The 18,347-nt window shown below is 38.8% G+C and overlaps 2 protein-coding genes and 1 pseudogene across 4 annotated transcripts in view; 1 reads left to right on the top strand and 2 right to left on the bottom strand.

The window, feature by feature from the left end:
- Positions 1 to 9,750: 9,750 nt before the first annotated feature.
- SNRPE (small nuclear ribonucleoprotein polypeptide E) overlaps positions 9,751 to 18,347 on the bottom strand; it is a 63,687-nt gene continuing 55,090 nt past the window's right edge. For all 3 annotated transcript variants that reach the window (XM_049106938.1, XM_049106940.1, XM_049106939.1), the window contains one exon: positions 9,751 to 10,107. In XM_049106938.1, coding sequence (XP_048962895.1) covers positions 9,986 to 10,107 — 122 coding nt within the window. In that variant the 3' untranslated portion in view covers positions 9,751 to 9,985. The remainder of the gene's footprint in view (positions 10,108 to 18,347) is intronic.
- On the bottom strand, positions 11,771 to 12,275 carry LOC112643255 (60S ribosomal protein L39-like). The gene has a single exon (XM_035711213.2). It carries the CDS (start codon positions 12,232 to 12,234, stop codon positions 12,058 to 12,060), a length of 177 nt encoding a protein of 58 aa, XP_035567106.1. The 5' UTR covers positions 12,235 to 12,275; the 3' UTR covers positions 11,771 to 12,057.
- LOC112643254 (40S ribosomal protein S20-like) lies at positions 14,989 to 15,347 on the top strand (annotated as a pseudogene).

Here is an 18,347-nt window from a genome sequence, read left to right as displayed (position 1 = left end):
GCTGCGCCACCAGGGCTGCCCGGCATCCCTGAATTATATTGGTTTTTGTTTATATGGAAATGTCTTAATTTCTTGGTCATTTTTTGAAGGATAATTGTGCTGGATATAGAACTTTTGGGTGACAATAGCATTTTGGCTTCCATTGTTTCTGATGAGAAACCAGTTGTTATTTATTGAGGACCTCTTGTATGTGATGAATCATGTTTCTCTTTCTGCTTTCAAATTTCTTGGTCTTTTGATAGTTTTTCTGACATATCAAGGTGTGGATGCGATTTAGTTTCCTGAGAGTCCATTGAGCTTCTTGGATTTGCCAACTAATACTTTTCATCACTTTCTGACTGTTATTCTTTTGAATATTCCTTTTGCCCATTTCCCCTCTCCTCTCTTTCTGAGACTTCAGTTATGCTTCTGTTGGTTCACTTGATGGTGTTCCATATGACTCCAGGCTCAGTTCATTTTCTTCATTTTTTTTTTTTTACTATTTTTTTCTTATGTTTTTTAAAGTTTCAATTCTTCAAAATGGGTAATCTCAATTGACCTTTTTCTATGTTCTCTGATTCTTTCTTCTGCCTGATGAAATCTACTCTTTAGTCCATTTGGTGAGACACACTTCAGTTTCTTTAGATATTTCATAAATTTTCACCTATACATGAATATTTTGTTGAAAACTGGGTATCTTAAATTATACAATGTGATGGGGTGCCTGAGTGGCTCAGTAGCTTGAGCATCCAACTCTTGATTTTGGCTCAGGGTTTTCAGCTCTGATCTCAGGGCTGTGAGGGCAAGTCCTGCATCAGACTCTATGCTCAGTGCAGAGTCGGCTTGTCCCTCTCCTCCCACTTCCTCCACTCTCTTCTCTCTCTCTAAAATAAATAAAATAATCCCTCCACTCTCTTCTTCTCTCCAAAATAAATAAAATAAAATCTTAAAGTATACAATGCGGCAACTTGCAAATCAGATACTCACTCTCTCCTCAGGATTTGTTTAATGAGTTTTCTGGGCTAATTCTGTAAAGTGTATATTCTTTGTTATATGGAATCACTGCAAAGTTAGCTTAGCAGCCAGTTCAATGATTGAACAGAGATTTCCTTAAATACTTAAACAAATGAGTCTTCCAGATTTTGCTAAATGACTCTGTGTGTATTGGGATATGGTCTCAACAATTTTTTTTTTTAAAAGATTTTATTTATTTATTCTTGAGAGACACAGAGAAAGAGAGAGAGGCAGAGACAGGCAGAGGGAGAAGCAGGCTCCCCTCCATGCAGGGAGCCCGATGTGGGACTCGATCCCTGGTCTCCAGGATCACACCCTGGGCTGAAGGCAGCGCTAAACCACTGAGCCACCAGGGCTGCCCATCAACAATTTTTTAAAAATTTTATATATTCATGAGAGACACAGAGAGAGAGAGAGAGAGGCAGAGGGAGAAGCAGGCTCCATGCAGGGACCCTGACATGGGACTCGATCCCAGGTCTCTAGGATCAGGCCCTGGGCCAAAGGTGGTACTAAACCTCTGCGCCACCCGGGCTCCCTGGTGTCGATACTTTGTCAGGCAGTTTACACCTCTTATTAGCCTTCACTTACTTTAGCAAAACCTGAAATTAGCCAGCAGTGAGACATTATGGTCTTTTCAGGTCTTTCTTGAGTGTGCACATACCATGCATGTGGCATTATAAATTCCTAAGACTATGTCAGATTTTCACAACTCTCCCTATGGGCATCTTAGTTTCTAACTTTTCCTTTTAAGATTTTTTTTCATCAGCCTATTCTTTTTTTTTTTTTTTTTTTTAAGATTTTACTTATTTATTCATGAGAGAGACACACAGAGAGAGAGAGGCAGAGACACAGGCAGAGGGAGAAGTAGGCTCCCTGTGGGGAGCTGGATGTGGGACTTGATTCCAGGACCTGGGATCACGCCCTGAGCTGAAGGCAGATGCTCAACCACTGAGCCACCCAGGTGCCCATCATCAGCCTATTCTTAGCTGCAATTGTTAACAACACCTATAGAAGCTTGGATGTTAAACAGTTGCCACAGATTGTTTTTGATAAATGTCCTGTGGATAGGACTATTCTTAAAGATTGAGTTCTGATTCAGGTCAAATAAAGACAAGCTCTGAGAACGGCATTATTCAGTGAGCTGCCAGACTACTCAAATAGTGACAATTCTCTGGGATTGGGGCATTTGGGGAACTCTAAATCCATTTTCTCCTCTCCAATGGCTTCTAGCCTGCTAGTTTTCATAGCTACTATTATAGTTGTGAGCTTATCAGGTTTAAATTGGACGTGGAAGCTGGGAGGAGGGGTATTGGATTAGGGAAAGTTAAGATTCCCCAGAACTCATTGTTCATACTGAGAGTCAGACATTTTTTTGTGAATAAACACTCTTAGATTATCAGAAGGCTTTGTTTAATTTCAAGGGCTTGAAAAAGTTTATTTTGGCAGATTTCTATCCAGATTTCTCATTACCTTTATGGAGTAGTAGATTTTTGGAGTTCCTTAATGCCATTTTGACAGCTATGTAGATGGAGAGTTAGAGCGCTTTTCATCTTTCTCTGCTTTTGTATTAGCATGATATATCATTTTGCATCCTTTTATTTTATTCTATTTGTGTTTTTATTTTATATATATAAACATTTTTTAAGTTTTCATTAAATCCAGTTGATTTTTCTTAAAGTGAGCTCCATGCCCAAGAGTCACATGCTTTACTCACTGAGCTAAGCAGTTGCTCATATTTTTGTCTTTATTTTATTTTATTTTATTTTATTTATTTTTTTTTTTTAATTTTTTTTATTTATTTATGATAGTCAGAGAGAGAGAGAGAGAGAGAGAGGCAGAGACACAGGCAGAGGGAGAAGCAGGCTCCATGCACCGGGAGCCCGACGTGGGATTCGATCCCGGGTCTCCAGGATCGCGCCCTGGGCCAAAGGCAGGCGCCAAACTGCTGCGCCACCCAGGGATCCCTTGTCTTTATTTTAAAATGAATTTCTTGGGATGACTAGCTGGATCTGTCAGTGGAATATGTGACTCTTGGTCTCTGGGTTATGAATGAGTTCAAGCCCTACATTGAGTATAGAGATTTCTTAAAAATAAAATCTTAAGAAATAAATAAATAAATAAATAAATAAATAAATAAATAAATAAATAAATAAATTTCTTGATGGTTATATTTGTTGGATATTGAGTTTTAAATTTTATATATTTTATTTTTTTATTTTAAAGATTTTATTTATTTATTCATGAGAGACACACAGAGAGAGAAGAGAGAGGCAGAGACACAGGCAGAGGGAGAAGCAGGCTCCATGCAGGGAGCCTGATGTGGGACTTGATCCCGGGTCTGCAGGATCACGCCCTGGACTGAAGGCGGCGCGTAAACCACTGACCCACCGGGGTGCCCAATTTTATATATTTTAAAAGATTTATTATTTTGAGAGAGAGAGAGAAAAAAAAGAGTGGGGGGAGTGGCAAAGGGAGAAATAATTCTGAAGCCGACTCCTCACTGATGGCAGAGATGGACATAGGACTCAATCCTAGGACCCTGAGACCATGACTTGGGCTGAAATCAAGCCAGTTTCTTAACTCACTGAGCCACCCAGGTGCCCCTGGATATTGCTTTTTTAAAATAAAATTTGAAAATATTTTTAATTCAGATGTTAAGACTTAAAATTGTTTAATGATGTTAAATTTAAAGTTAACTATTTGTTAATATCTTTCTGTTTGTTCCACCTGCTCATTGTCCTCCTTTTCTCTCTTTAAAAAAAAAAAAACTCTTTTGGGAGTGCCTGGATGGCTCAGTTAGTTCAGTGTCTGACTTTGGCTCAGGTTGTGACTTCAGGGGCCTGGGATTAAGACCCACATAGAGCAACCTGCTCAGTGGGGAGTCCACTTGTTGCTCTCCCTCTGCCTCTTCCCCACTCCTACCCCCACTCATGTTTGAGCTCTATGTCTATTTTCTCAAATAAATACATAAAATCACTAAAAAAAAAAAAAAAAAAAAAACCTCTTTTGGACAGAGGATTTTTTATGATTCTATTTTATCTTTTTCATTGCTTTATTAGCTTCTAGTGCTTTGGATTTTGTTTTGTTGAGTAGTTGCTTTATGGTCTATAGAATACATCTTATCACTGTCTACTTTGAAGTAACATTATACTACTGAACTCAGCTCAAGAGTTAGATGCTTAACTGACTGAGCCACCCAGGTGTGCCTATTGTTTGCTTAAATAGTTTTATTTTATTATTTTTTAAAGATTTTATTATCAAAAAATTCTCTATACCTCTGTGGGGCTCAAAGTCACAACCCCAACATCAAGAGTCCCATGCTCAACTAACTAAAATAGTCATGTGCCCTCAGTTTTCTTTTAAAGAAATTTAAATTTAAATAATTTTTTTAAAAGATTTTATTTATTTATTCATGAAAGACAGAGAGAGAGAGAGTCAGAGACACAGGCAGAGGGAGAGGCAGGCTCCAAGCAGGGAGCCTGACGTGGGACTTAATCCCGGGACTCCAGGATCATGCCCTGGGCTGAAGGCGGCGCTAAACCACTGACCCACCCAGGCTGCCCCTAAATTTACATAATTTTAAAAGGTCTTTCACATCCACCATATATTTATCATTTCCACTTTTTGGTATAGATTCAGATTTCCATTTGATAATACTCTCCTTTCTATAGGCTTACTTTAGCATTCTTATAGTTCAGGTGTGCTTGTATGAATTTCTTCAGATTTTGTATGCTGAAAACATCTTTATTTGACCATTGTTTTGCACATTTTTCTCTGGGCACAGAATTCTAGATTGATAATTTTTTCTTTCAGTACTTTAAATATATTATTTTACTTTTTTACACTTGCATTATTTCCAACAAGAAATCTACTGCATTATCTTTAAGTCTGAAAAAATGTACTGCATTATCTTTAAGTCTTCTTTTTTTAAAAAAAGATTTTATTTATTTATTCATGAGAGACACAGAGAGAGGCAGAGATACAGGCAGAGGGAGAAGCAGACTCCCTGGGGGGAGCCTGATGTAGGACTTGATCCCAGGACCCCGGGGATCATGACTTGAGCCAAAGGCAGACACTCAACCACTGAGTCACCCAGGTGCCCCAATAAGTTGCCTTTTTAAATCTGTTTTCACGATTTAAGATTTTCTTCTTGGGGCATCTGGGTAACTCAGTTGGTTAAGCATCTGCCTTCAGCTCAGGTCATGATCCCAGGGTCCTGGAATTGAGCTCTACATCAGGCTCCCTGCTTCCTTCTCCCCCTCCCTCTCTTCCTCCCTCTCTGCCTTCACTTGTGCTCCCTCTCTCTCAATAAATGAAATCTTTAAACAAAAAAAAAAAAAAAAAAAGAAGAAGAAGAAGAAGATTTTCTCCTTATCAGTAGTTCTAAGCAATTTGTGATGTACTTGTTCCTGTGTCTTGGCTTGAGGTTTGTTGACATTCTTGGATCTGTGGATTTAATTAAAAAAAAAACAAAAACAAAAAACACTTTTTTTTCTTTTCTTTTTATTTTTTGATATTTTATTTACTTATTCAGGAGAGACACAGAAAGAGACAGAGACACAGGCAGAGGGAGAAGCAGGCTCCAACCAGGAAGCCTGATGTGGGACTCGATCCCGGGACTCCAGGATCATGCCCTGGGCCGAAGGCAGGCACTAAACCGCTGAGCCACCCGGGCTGCCCTTTTTTTTCTTTTAAAGTAGGCTCCATTCCCAATGTGGGGCTTCAACTCATGACCCTGAGATCAAGAATAACATGCTCTACCAACTGAATTAGGCAGATGCCCCAGATCTGTGGATTTATGATTTTTATAAATTTGGAAAAATTTTTATCCATTAGGCTTTAAGTATTTAAATATTTCTTCTGCCTGACCTTTCTCTCGTTCAGGGATTATACATATTAGGCCACTTGAAGTTGTCCCACATCTCATGCTGTTTTGCTTATATTTTTCAGTGTTGTTTATCCTTTTGTGTTTTTCATTTTGTACAGTTTCCATTGCTACATCTTCAAGTTCTCCAATCAATTTTTGTTGTGTTTGGTCTGCTATTAATCCTGTCATCAGGATCCCTGGGTGGCGCAGCGGTTTGGCGCCTGCCTTCAGCCCAGGGCGCGATCCTGGAGACCCGGGATCGAATCCCACGTCGGGCTCCCGGTGCATGGAGCCTGCTTCTCCCTCTGCCTGTGTCTCTGCGCCTGTCTCTCTCTCTCTGTGACTATCATAAATAAATAAAAAAAGAAAATTAAAAAAAAAAAATCCTGTCATCAATTGAATTATGCCTCCCTCAAAGGTCATATGTTAAAATCTTAACCCCCAATATTACTTTATTTGGAGATAGGGCCTTTACAGAAGTAATTAAGGTAAAATGAGACCATATGGATGGGGCCCTAACCTAATAGGATTGATATCCTTATAAGCGAAAGAAATCAGAAGTGCACTCATACAAAGAAAAGGTCATGTGAGGACACAGCAAGAAGGTGGCCATCTCTAAGCAAAGGAAGAATCCTCATTAGATGTAAACTTTGCTGTAAACTTGATCTTGAACATCAGTCTCCAGAAATAGCTTCTGTGGATTAAGCCATCCAGGCTGTGATTCTGTTATGGAGGCTCTAACAATACAATTCTCTCCAGTTTATTTTTCTTCCTTTTTTTAAAGTATTTTATTTATTTATTCATAGACACACACACACACACACACAGAGAGAGAGAGAGAGAGAGAGAGAGAGAGAGAATGAGTGGCGGCAAGGGCAGAGGGAGAGGGAGAGGGAGAGGGAGAAGCAGGCTCTTCACTGAGCAGGGAGCCCAAAGTGGGACTTGATCCCAGGACCCTGGGATCATGACCTGAGCCAAAGGCAGATGCTTAACTGACTGAGCCACCCAGGTGCTCCAATCCACTGTATTTTTCATCTCTCAAAGTTCTATGTGGGGGCATCTGGCTGACTTAGTCAATAAAGCATGTGACTCTTTATTTCAAAGAATTCAAGCCCCATGTTGGGTGTAGAGCTTACTTAAATAATAATAATGAAAATATAATAAAATAAAAACTTAAACATAATAAAGTTATATGTGAATTTTATATAGTTTTTTAAAAATTTATTTGAGAGAGGGATGCCTGGGTGGCTCAGCAGTTAAGCATCTGCCTTTGGCTCGGGCATGATCCTGGAGTTCCGGGATCGAGTTCTGCATCCGGCTCCCTGCATGGAGCCTGCTTCTCCCTCTGCTTATGTCTCTGCCTCTCTGTGTCTCCCATGAATAAATAAATAAAATCTTTAAAACAAAACAAAACAAAAACAAAAAGAATTTATTTGAGATAGAAAGCTCATGAGCATGGGGAGGGGCAGGCAGAGGAACAAGCAGACGTTGTGTTCACAAAGAGCTTGATTTCATGACCCTGAGATGATCTGAGCCAAAATTAAGAGGTAGACACTTAACTGACTGATGACCCAGATACTCCAGTTATATGTGAATTTGAAAAAAAATACCTTCCATGTTTTTCAACATTCTCATAATTTATTGTAATTGTTTGAAATTATGGAATATATGCCTATTATTTATGTCATTTCTGAATCTATTTCTATCATATGATTTTTCTCCTCATTATGGATTGTATTTTCGTGTATATTTGCTGCCTAATAATTTTTTGTTGGATGATGAACATTGTGAATTTTATACTCTTGGGTGATGGTGGGTTTTTTGTTGTTATTGTCTAAATACTATGTTTATTCTGGGATACTGTTAATTTTTTTTTAAGATTTTATTTATTTATTCATGAGAGAGGCAGAGAGACACAGGCAGTGGGAGAAGCAGGGATGAGAACTTGATCACGCCCTTAGCTGAAGGCAGATGCTCAACTTCTGAGCCACCCAGGCGACCCAGGATACTATTAAATTATTGGAAATAATTTGGTTCGTTCATGGGTTGCTTTTTAGCTTTGTTAAGTAAAATTTTTTTAAAAAAGTAAAATCATAGCTATCTTTATCCTATTGCCTACTGAGGCAATCCTTAGTATTCTACGCTAGTTTTTTGTATTACAAGGTTGCTCCACTCTGATTATTGGGAATATGAACTATTTTCAACCTTGTATATTTTCTGGGAGTTATTCTGCATCTTCTACCCAGTGGTGCTTTCATTGGTCTATGGCAGTTTTCTCACAGCATGGGTTGATCAGTATTCAACTGGAGACTAAAGGGAAGTGCCCTGTATATCTTTGCAGCTCTTTCCTCCCTAACACTTTGCCCTGTAAAATATAGATGCCCCGATCTGCCAAATTGTCAACTACACTCCTCAACTTAAGGACACTCTGGGCTGTTTCTGTTCACTGTTCTGAAATCTAGAAACTATCTCCAGGTATGTGGCTGGGTGATTCACTTTCTCTTCTTCTCCCTGGGACCACTGGGACCACTCTCCTGCATTGCTTCTCTTGCACTTTTTTTTTTAAATCGATGTTATCATTGACATACACTGTTACTCGGTTTCAGGTGTACAACATAGTGATTCAAGAATTCTGTTATGCTATGTTCACCATAAGCTTAAACTATCATCTGTCACTATACAACACTATTATGATATCCTTGATTATAATTCTATGTTGTACCTTTTTTTTTTAATTTTTTTTAAAAATTTATTTATGATAGTCACACAGAGAGAGAGAGAGAGGCAGAGACACAGGCAGAGGGAGAAGCAGGCTCCATGCACCGGGAGCCTGACGTGGGATTCAATCTTGGGTCTCCAGGATCACGCCCTGGGCCAAAGGCCGGCGCCAAACCGCTGCGCCACCCAGGGATCCCTGATGTACTTTTTAAAAAAATATTTTATTTATTTATTCATAGAGACAGAGAGAGAGAGAGAGAGAGTCAGAAACACAGGCAGAGGGAGAAGCAGGCTCCATGCTGGGAGCCCGACATGGGACTGTATCCTGGGTCTCTAGGATCAGGCCCTGGGCTGAAGGTGGTGCTAAACCACTGAGCCACCTGGGGCCCACTGATGTAGATTTTTAAAAAATCTTTTCCAAAATCAGTATATGTGGGGGTCCTGGGTGGCTGAGTTGATTAAGCCTCAACTCTTGATTTTGGCTCAGGCCATGATCTTGGGGTCCTGGGATTGAGTCCTATGTTGGGTTCTATGCTTGGCATGGAGTCTGCTTGTCCTTCTTCCTCTGTTATTCCCCTGCTCTCTTTCTCTGTCTCTCTCAAATAAATAAATAAAATCTTAAAAAAAAAAAAAAAGATCGATACCTGCATAACAGCTATTTGGTTTCTCCCAGGCAATATACCATTTCTGGAACAACAGCTATAACTGGAACCATTATCTGATAAATTTTATGACCCTAGGTAAATAGGGGAGTTGAATGGGGATAATTTTTAAATCAATACCCCTGAACATATCGATCTAGGAAGCAAGGATCAATAAATACCAAAAAACCTAACTATTGTGTTGGTCACATTTTCTGATTATAATGAGGTAAAATTAGAGATGAATAATAAAAACATATCTTTTAGGGGTGCCTGGGTGGCTTAGGCATCTGACTCAATTTTGGCTCCGGTCATGATTTTAGGGTCATAGGATTGAGATGTGCACCAGGCTCCATGTCAGCAGGGAATCTACTTAAGATTCTCTTTCCCTCTCCCTCTGCCGCTTTCCCCATGCTCTCTCTCTAAAATATATAATAAATCTTAAAAAAAAACCCATATATTTTAAGTGCACACATTTGGAAAACTTAAAACACGTCTCCGTGGACTTTCATGAAAAGAAAACATACACAGTTGAAATAAATAACTCAAAATACTGAGTATTGTTTAATATGATTACCACTTTTGTAATGATATATTACATTTGTGTATATATATTTGCAGGTATATATAAAAATTATTTGGAAATATACTCCCAAAATTTAACACTGGACACGTGTATTGGGGAGTGTATAAAACTATGTAGATAGGATCAGTAGTAGGATGGAAACTTCATTTAATACCATTTCACAGGGGCAGCTTGAGTGGCTCAGTGGTTTAGCACGGCCTTCAGTCCAGGGAGTAATCCTGGAGACCTGAGATCAAGTCCTCCATGCAGGGAGCCCGTTTCTCCCTCTGCCTGTGTCTCTGCCTCTCTCTCGATCTGTGTCTCTATGAATAAATAAATAAAATCTTTTTTTAAAAAAAAGAATACCATTTCACATTTTTCATCTTTGATTTTTATGAAAATATTAGCTAACCAAAAATTAAGTGCTTAAAATTACTTATAAAACACATTTTAACAATCCATGAGCCAAAGAAGGAAATATAATGAAGAATTAGAATATTTCTAGAATTGTTATCATAATACAATCCTTACATTTCAAAATCAGTAAAAAATGGCTGAAACAGTACCAAGTGGAACATCAATAGTCTTAAATGCATAGAATAGAAGAGAAGATAGACTCAAGCTAAAGTGGCAAGTATTCTCTCCTAAAAATTAGAAAAAAAAATAGTACAAATTCAAGGAAAATTTTTTATATCAATTAATTTTTTAAATTTAATTTCAATTAATTAACATATAGTATATTATTAATTTCAAGTAAATATTTTAATTGAATTTTATTTCTGCCTACATAATGAAATTACAAGGAGTTAATTTTTTTTAACATGGAGTTAATTTGAACAAACCTTCTGTTTCACTTAAAATTATGAATAAAATATTATTTTTTGGGATGCCTGGATGGCTCAGTGGTTGGGTGTTTGCCTTTAGCTTGGGGAGTGATCCTAGAGATTCAGAATCAAGTCCCACATCAGGCTCCCAACAGGAAGCCTGCTTTTCTCTCTGCCTATGTCTCTGCCTCTCCCTCTGTGTCTCTTATGAATAAATAAATGAACTCTTTAAAAGATTAAAGAGTTTGGGATCCCTGGGTGGCGCAGTGGTTTGGCGCCTGCCTTTGGCCCAGGGCGTGATCCTGGAGACCTCGGATTGAGTCCCAAGTCGGGCTCCTGGTGCATGGAGCCTGCTTCTCCCTCTGCCTGTGTCTCTGCCTCTCTATGTGTGTGACTATCATAAATAAATAAAAAATTTAAAAAAAAAGATTAAAGAGTTTATTTATTTGAGAGAAAGCAATATATATATATATATATATATAGAGAGAGAGAGAGAGAGAATGAGAGAGAGTGAGCACTGAGTGAGGTGAGGGGCAGATGGAGAAGCCGACTCCCCTCTGAGTAGGCAGCCCAACAAGGGGCTCAATTCCAGTACCCTAGGATTATGAGTTGAGCTGAAGCGAGATGCTTAACCAACTGAGTCCTGAAATATTATTTAGCAAAAAAACTTTTAAATGTGTTGCTGGGCTAGCATAAAAGAAATCTCCAAAGTCGCACTATGAGTTATAAGAGAAGTTCTGGAAGTTCAATGCTCTGGCACCCACTTTGAGGTTTTCTGACCAACCCTGAAGCCTTGTATTCTACTTTGATAGCTACATGGATCACAGAACCTGCTAAGTAGATAATTTAATAGTAGGTGGCTACTTAGAGTTAGGACCCAAGGAAGAGCACCCATGGTATAAAAATAAAAAAAATTGAATCTTATTTTTTAAAAAATCAGTTGGCAAGGATATATATCTGGCCTCACTTTATTTATTATTATTTTTTAAAGATTTTATTTAAGGGAAAGCACATGAGCAGGGGGAGGAGCAGAGAGGGGGAGACATGCGGACTCCCCGTCAAGACCTGAGCCAAAGGCAGACACTTAGCAGACAGAGCCACACAGGCGTCCCCTAGCCACACTTTAAATACTTCATTGTCAAAGGCCATTTCTATCACTGCAGAAAGTTCTATCAGACAGTGCTATGTGAGATCTGACAGGAGGGGGAATTCAGTACTTCACAAATCAGGACACAACAGCAGCTCAGCTGAAACGTCTCACATTTATTACTGAACCAACCTACTGGTATAGAGGCATAGTAACAGAGAAAATCATTCCCTTGGTAAGACATGTCTATTGGCCAGGTAGGAAGGATGTTTTCATATTGATAGGATAGGAACATGTGATCTCCATGCGGCTTCAATATGTGTGCCAATTATGTTTGCTATTTCATGATGTGCGATGCTTCCTCATAGACCCAGCTTGGTTCTTCTCCAGTGCCTCCTCTTGGAGTTGTACCTAATTTTATTACCAGTTTTCATCCGAATCCACTGGGGAATGGGACGATTCTGCTTTTGTTTCTTGGCCAGGAATCGCTTGATTCTGAAAGTCTTGTGAGAAGATATGGCGATCACAGTCAACCACATGCAACCAGGATGGCAGCGGAAGGGCCGGGCCTCACTTTAGTATTGAAAAGAATGAGGAGAAAGTTTCCTTGGATAATTTACAACAAGAAGCCATGTGTGGTGGCCAGCATCTAAGATGGTCCCAGTTTTCTCTACCTTCTGGTATTCCCATTCTTGAATGTAGTCACTACCTACATTGAATATGGCTTACTTATATAGATAATAGGATATTTCAGAAATGACTTTGTGTGAGTTTCATGGCTTGGTCACAGAAGATATTGAGGATTGTAGTTTCTCTCTCTTGGAACATTCATTCTGGGAGAAATCAGCTGCTATGTCACAAAGACTCTCAGCAGTTTTATGAAGAGGCAAGGAACTGAGGCCTCCTCTCAGCAACCAGCATTAACTTGTCAGGCTTTTGAGTAAGCCACCTTGGAAGTGTATCCTTCAGCTCCAGTGAAGCTAAGGCTTTAGATGGTTGCTCCTTCCTGACATCTTATATGCAACCTCAAGTGAGACCCTGAGCTAAAACTACTCACCTAAATTACCCCCAGATTCTACAGAGACCACTTAAACTTTTTTAAAATTTATTTTTATTATTATTTTTTGTTTAGAGATTTTACTTATTTATTCATGAGAGACACAGGAAGAGAGGCAGAGACACAGAGGGAGGAGAGGCAGGCTCCATGCAAATATCCTGATGCGGGACTCGATTCAGGGCATCTGGGATCACACCTTCAGCCAAAGGCAGACTCCCAACCGCTGAGCCACCCAGACGTCCCTAAATTTTTTTTATTTTTTAATTTTTATTTTTTTAAAGATTTTTATTTATTCATGAGAGACACAGAGAGAGACAGAGACAGAGACATAGGCAGAGGTAGAAGCAGGCTCCATGCAGGGAGCCTGACATGGGACTCAATCCCGGATCTCCAGGATCAGGCCCTGGGCTGAAGGTGGCGCTAAACCACTGAGCCACCCGGGCTGCCCCCTTAATTTTTTTTTTAAAAGATTTTATTATTTATTTATTTATTTATTTATTCATTCATTCATTCATTCATGAGAGACACAGAGAGAGATTGGCAGAGACATAGGCAAAGGGAGAAGCAGGCTCCCCACAGGGGCCCAATGCAGGACTTGATCCTGGAACCTGGGATCATGCATGACCTGAGCCGAAGGCTGATGCTCAACCACTGAGCCACCCAGGCGTCCCTACAGAGGCAATTTAAAGATAATAAATGTTTATTGCTTTCAGCTGCTAAGATATGCAATTTGTTATGCAATAGATAAATAATATGCTAGTACTCACAAAGGCTTTTGGTTGGAATTTCTGTTGCTCGTGTGGTTAGAAAAAATTTAAGTAGAAATTTGATAATTGGTAGAAGCAAATACTTTCTTAGGAAGAGCTTATTTTTAACCCAGGTCTCAAAGAATTACTGAGGCTTAAATACCTACAAGCAAAAGATATCATGAGTGAGAGTCAGAAATCTGATATAGTGGAAGCTGAAATGTAAAGACTCCATATATTGAATTTTTATCAATGAAATAATATAAAATGATTATGTTTAATATGCTTCAAGAAATAAAAGCAGGAAAAATAAACTGAGCAGGAAAAGAAACCATAATGAATAACTAAGCAGATTTTTTTAAAGAACAAAGTAGAACTTCTATAAATAAAAAATACATGATGTTATTTAAATTGTCAAGGACTGATTATACAGTAGAATGGACACAATTGAAAAAAAGAACCAGTGCAGTATAAAATAGATCCAAAGAATTTACCCAGAATGCTGTCCATGGATTCAAAGATAGAAAATATGAATGAAGGGTTAAGAAAAAATGGAAGACTGAATAAAAAAGTCAAACATATAGCTCAGTGGAGTTCCAGAAGGAGATAATGGAGAGATTGGGGATGAAGCAATATTTGAAGATAAAACGACTAGGAATTTTTCAGGGTTGTTGAGAGAAATCAATCCTCAGATCCAGAAAAGCTCCCCCAAATTGAAAAAAAGAAATTTATAAATAAAATCAAATTCAACAGAAACATCAGTTTAATTGCAAATCAGAAAAGAACAAGAAATGATCTTAGAGTGGCTCAGTCAGTTGTCTGCCTTCATCTCAGGTCCTGATCCCAGAGTCACTGAATGGAGCCCTGCATGGAGCTCCCAGTTCAGCAAGAAATCTGCTTCTCCCTCTGCCCCCATGCTACTTTGAGCTCTCTCTTGCTCACTCTTTCTTTTTCTCCTTCAAATAAATAAGTAAAATCTTTTTAAAAAGAAAGAAATTATCAAGAATTTGATAATTCAATTATCAAGAATTATCAAATTCAAATTTGAATTATCAAATTCAAATCAAGAATTTGAATAATCAAGAAATTATCTTGAAAAGCAGAGTAATATTAAAGAAAGCATATCGGAGAAATAATACAGGTAAAAACAAAAATTATCAAAATAGAGATGACACCATAGAGGGATCTATAAAGACAAAGCAGGAGTTAAAATTGAGTCCCACATCAGGCTCCCCTCGAGGTGCCTGCTTCTCTCTTTGCCTATGTCTCTGCCTCTCTCTGTGTGTGTCTCTCATGAATAAATGAATCTTTTAAAAAAAAATAGACAAACTTATAACAAGATCGATAATAAATAAGTAAGATTACATATGGCTCTTTAGAAAGATGTAGTCACAGCTACAGCAGAACTTTGGATGCCCTGTTCCTGCTTCTGCCTCACTGCTGTTCTCTGTTGCCAAGGAACAAGTCCGTTAGGAAGCCATGCCGCAGATATGGCTTTTAAAGACACTAGGGAAGACACCATGGAACCAGAGCTGGCAATTCACTGAATTAGAATTACTCTAACCAGCTGGAATGTAAAATCTTTGGAGAAGGTATGTGCTGACTTGATCAGAGGTGCAAAAGAAAAGAATCTCAACGTGACAGGCCCAGTTCAGTTGCCAAGCAAGACTCAGAATCACTACAAGGAAAACTTCTGGTGAAAGTTCCAAGACTTGGGATGGTTTTCTGGTGAGAATCTACAAGTCATTCATTGATTTGCACAGTCCTTCTGAGATTGTTAAGCAGATCACTTCCATCAGTATTGGGCCAGGAGTTAGTTGAGGTTGAAGTCACCATTGCAGAGGCTTAACTCAACTTAAAAAAAATTTTTTTTTTTTTTAAGATTTTATTTATTCATGAGACACACAGAGAGAGGCAGAGACATAGGAAGAGGAAGAAGCAGGCTCCCTGTGGGGAGCTCGATAAGGGACTCGATCCCAGGACCTGAGCCAAAAGCAGACACTCAACCACTGAGCCACCCAGGCATCCCTTAAATCAACTTTTTAATAAAATATCAGTGTTAAAAAAAAGATTACATATGAATCATACCAGGAATGAAAAGGGGGACATAATTCTCTTACCTTAAAGTCTTTAAATATTATAGAAATTACTATAAATTTTATGTCAATAAATTAGTAAACTTAAGTGAAATTTCAGGATAAGGTATTAGAATATATTTGGCTTCACGTTAGGGAATATCTGATTAACAGTTGTTTGAGCAATAAGACATTTAATTAAAATATAGATGGATCTGGGGCAGACAGACTAATGCTTTTTACACAGGTTTGAAACTAATCATTTTCTTTTTTTTTTTTTTTTAGAGAGATTTTATTTATTTATTAATGAGAGACACAGAGAGAGAGAGAGAGAGGCAGAGACACAGGCAGAGGGAGCAGCAGGCTCCATGCAGGGACCCAATGCGGGACTCGATTCTGGGACTCTGGGATCACACCCTGAGCCAAAGGCAGCTGCTCAACTGCTGAGCCATCCAGGTGTCCCAGGAACTAATCAATTTCCATACAAACTTTATTTATTTATTTATTTATTTATTTATTTATTTATTTATTTATTTTTTCAAATTTTTAAAAGTAAAACATTGATGTAGAGAAAAGTACACAAATCAAGTATATATATATATATATATAATATAATATAATTTTTTTCACAAAGTGAACACATCCAAGTAACTATCACCCAACTCCTGTGGCAGTAATAATTTAAAGCGTAACTGTCACAAGTTCTTTTAGTCCATATGGATTCAGCTGGCTTGTTTTTGTTTTTGTGTTTTTAAAGATTTTATTTATTTTTTTAGAGAGAGAGTGAGAAAGATCACAAGCATGGGGGAACGGTAGTGGGAGAAGCAAGACACCTCACTGAGCAGAAAGCTGATGCAGGACTGTATCCCAGGACCCTGGGGTCATGACCTGAGCCAAAGGCAGACACTTAACTGACTAAGCCACCTGGGCTGGCTTGTATTTTAAAAGTGTAAACATTTTTCTGCCCATCAAACACTAAAAGAGCTACAAATTGAGATGTTTGTTTGCCCCTAGAATTCATATTCTTTCCTCAGCTCTGCCTGCTAACTGCATTCTCTAGATCCACCAGTGTGTGTTATGGTTTCCAAGAGGTCCACACACATGGACTGAGACCAGCGCCATAGTTAAATGTTTGGGGTGTAGCAGTATTGTACACCCTGAGGTCACTGGAGGCCACCTGAGGCCTATGCAGTAGCTTTGCCAAGAGGTGTACTGTCTTGCGAGGTACCACATCTTTGTGTAAGGTCCAGTGTGTGCAGCTTTGCTCTAAAGAAGTATAAGCTATAATACCCTGACATAAGCTGTAGTCACCCACCAAGATCAAAATATGAGGTGGCTTAAGACTTAAAGCCTCTTGCAGAAGTTAAAAGCTATATCTACACAACTGTAAAAACTCACCTGGCTTTATATAACCTCTTAAATTGTCCAAGTCAAAACCTACTAAGTATACTCTAAAGTCTAAAGCTCAAAGCTACATACCCTACTTCATCAAAAGCCTCTTTCTGGAGATATTTTGTCACCCAGAATTTGAATCCCTATTTATTTAACAATGTTTACACCCAAGAGGTTGGTGGTTTGAGGTTACATCTCTAAAATGTCGATCCATTTAGTCCAATGGGAAGACCTGCCCCTGCATCTCTTATAGCATGTTAGACAGTAATAATCAGAAGATTCTACTCTTTACTGGCAAGGCTGCTTCCTAGATGAAGGGATTAAATTTATTTATGCTCATTTCCCCAAGCTATCACTTAAGTAACCCCCACTCCTCCTCCCAGGGAAGCTAGGAGTGAAAGGGAAGAGATGCCAGGAAAATTATCCTAGTGAACCTCTCCTCCCAGTGAAGGAAACACCAAGTAATAGAGAAATGTACTCTCCCCAAACCAATTGGTTCAAAGTATCAGAAAAGCATGCATTGAAAGTAAGGAGAAGATCTCATCCTAGCATGCCAAAATTCCACTAGGAAAATGTGTACCAGACCCAGGGAAGAGAGTCAGGATTTATGCACACAACTTGCCAAAAAGCTATAGCTTTGACCAGGTGCTCAGAAAATCTAAAAGAAAGCAGTAATGGAGCCAAGGAAAATCCACACTTCATGCTTTGTCTGAAAATAGTTAGGTCTTTATTAGGATATAAGAAGTCATATTCTCGGGGGATCCTTGGGTGGCTCAGTGGTTTAGCGCCTGCCTTTGGCCCAGGGCGTGATCCTGGAGACCCGGGATCGAGTCCCACATCGGGCTCCCTGCGTGGAGCCTGCTTCTCCCTCTGCCTGTGTCTCTGCACCCCTGCCCCTCTCTGTGTCTCTCATGAATAAAATCTTAAAAAAAAAAAAAAAAGAAGTCATATTCTCTACAAAAAGGGAACAAAAGGAGCTGAAATTGATGTACTTGAAATACAAAGACCACAAGAGAGATGAAAAGGGAGTTGTATAAGATATGGGAGAACTACAGGTTATCTATCTACACATTAATATACAACAAAAAGAGGCAAAGTATTCATATTATAGACAATGCAATAAATTATCAAATATAAGACAAATATAAGAAAGTCTTTTAAAATGCGGAGGTAAAGGAGAAAGGATGAAATAATAAGAGAATAGATGATAGTAATAGAGGAGAAAGAACAAATTGCTTTTTTTTTTTTTTTTAAGATTTTATTTATTTATTCTTGAGAGATGGAGAGAGAGAGAGAGAGACAGAGGCAGAGACACAGGCAGAGGGAGAAGCAGGCTCCATGCAGGGAGCCCGATTTGGGACTTAATCCTGGGTCTCCAGGAT

Source organism: Canis lupus, chromosome 38 (genome assembly GCF_003254725.2).
Source record: "Canis lupus dingo isolate Sandy chromosome 38, ASM325472v2, whole genome shotgun sequence".
Classification (NCBI taxonomy): Eukaryota; Metazoa; Chordata; class Mammalia; order Carnivora; family Canidae; genus Canis; species Canis lupus.
Note: the sequence above shows the minus strand (reverse complement) of the source record. Positions and strands in the feature narration are given on the sequence as shown.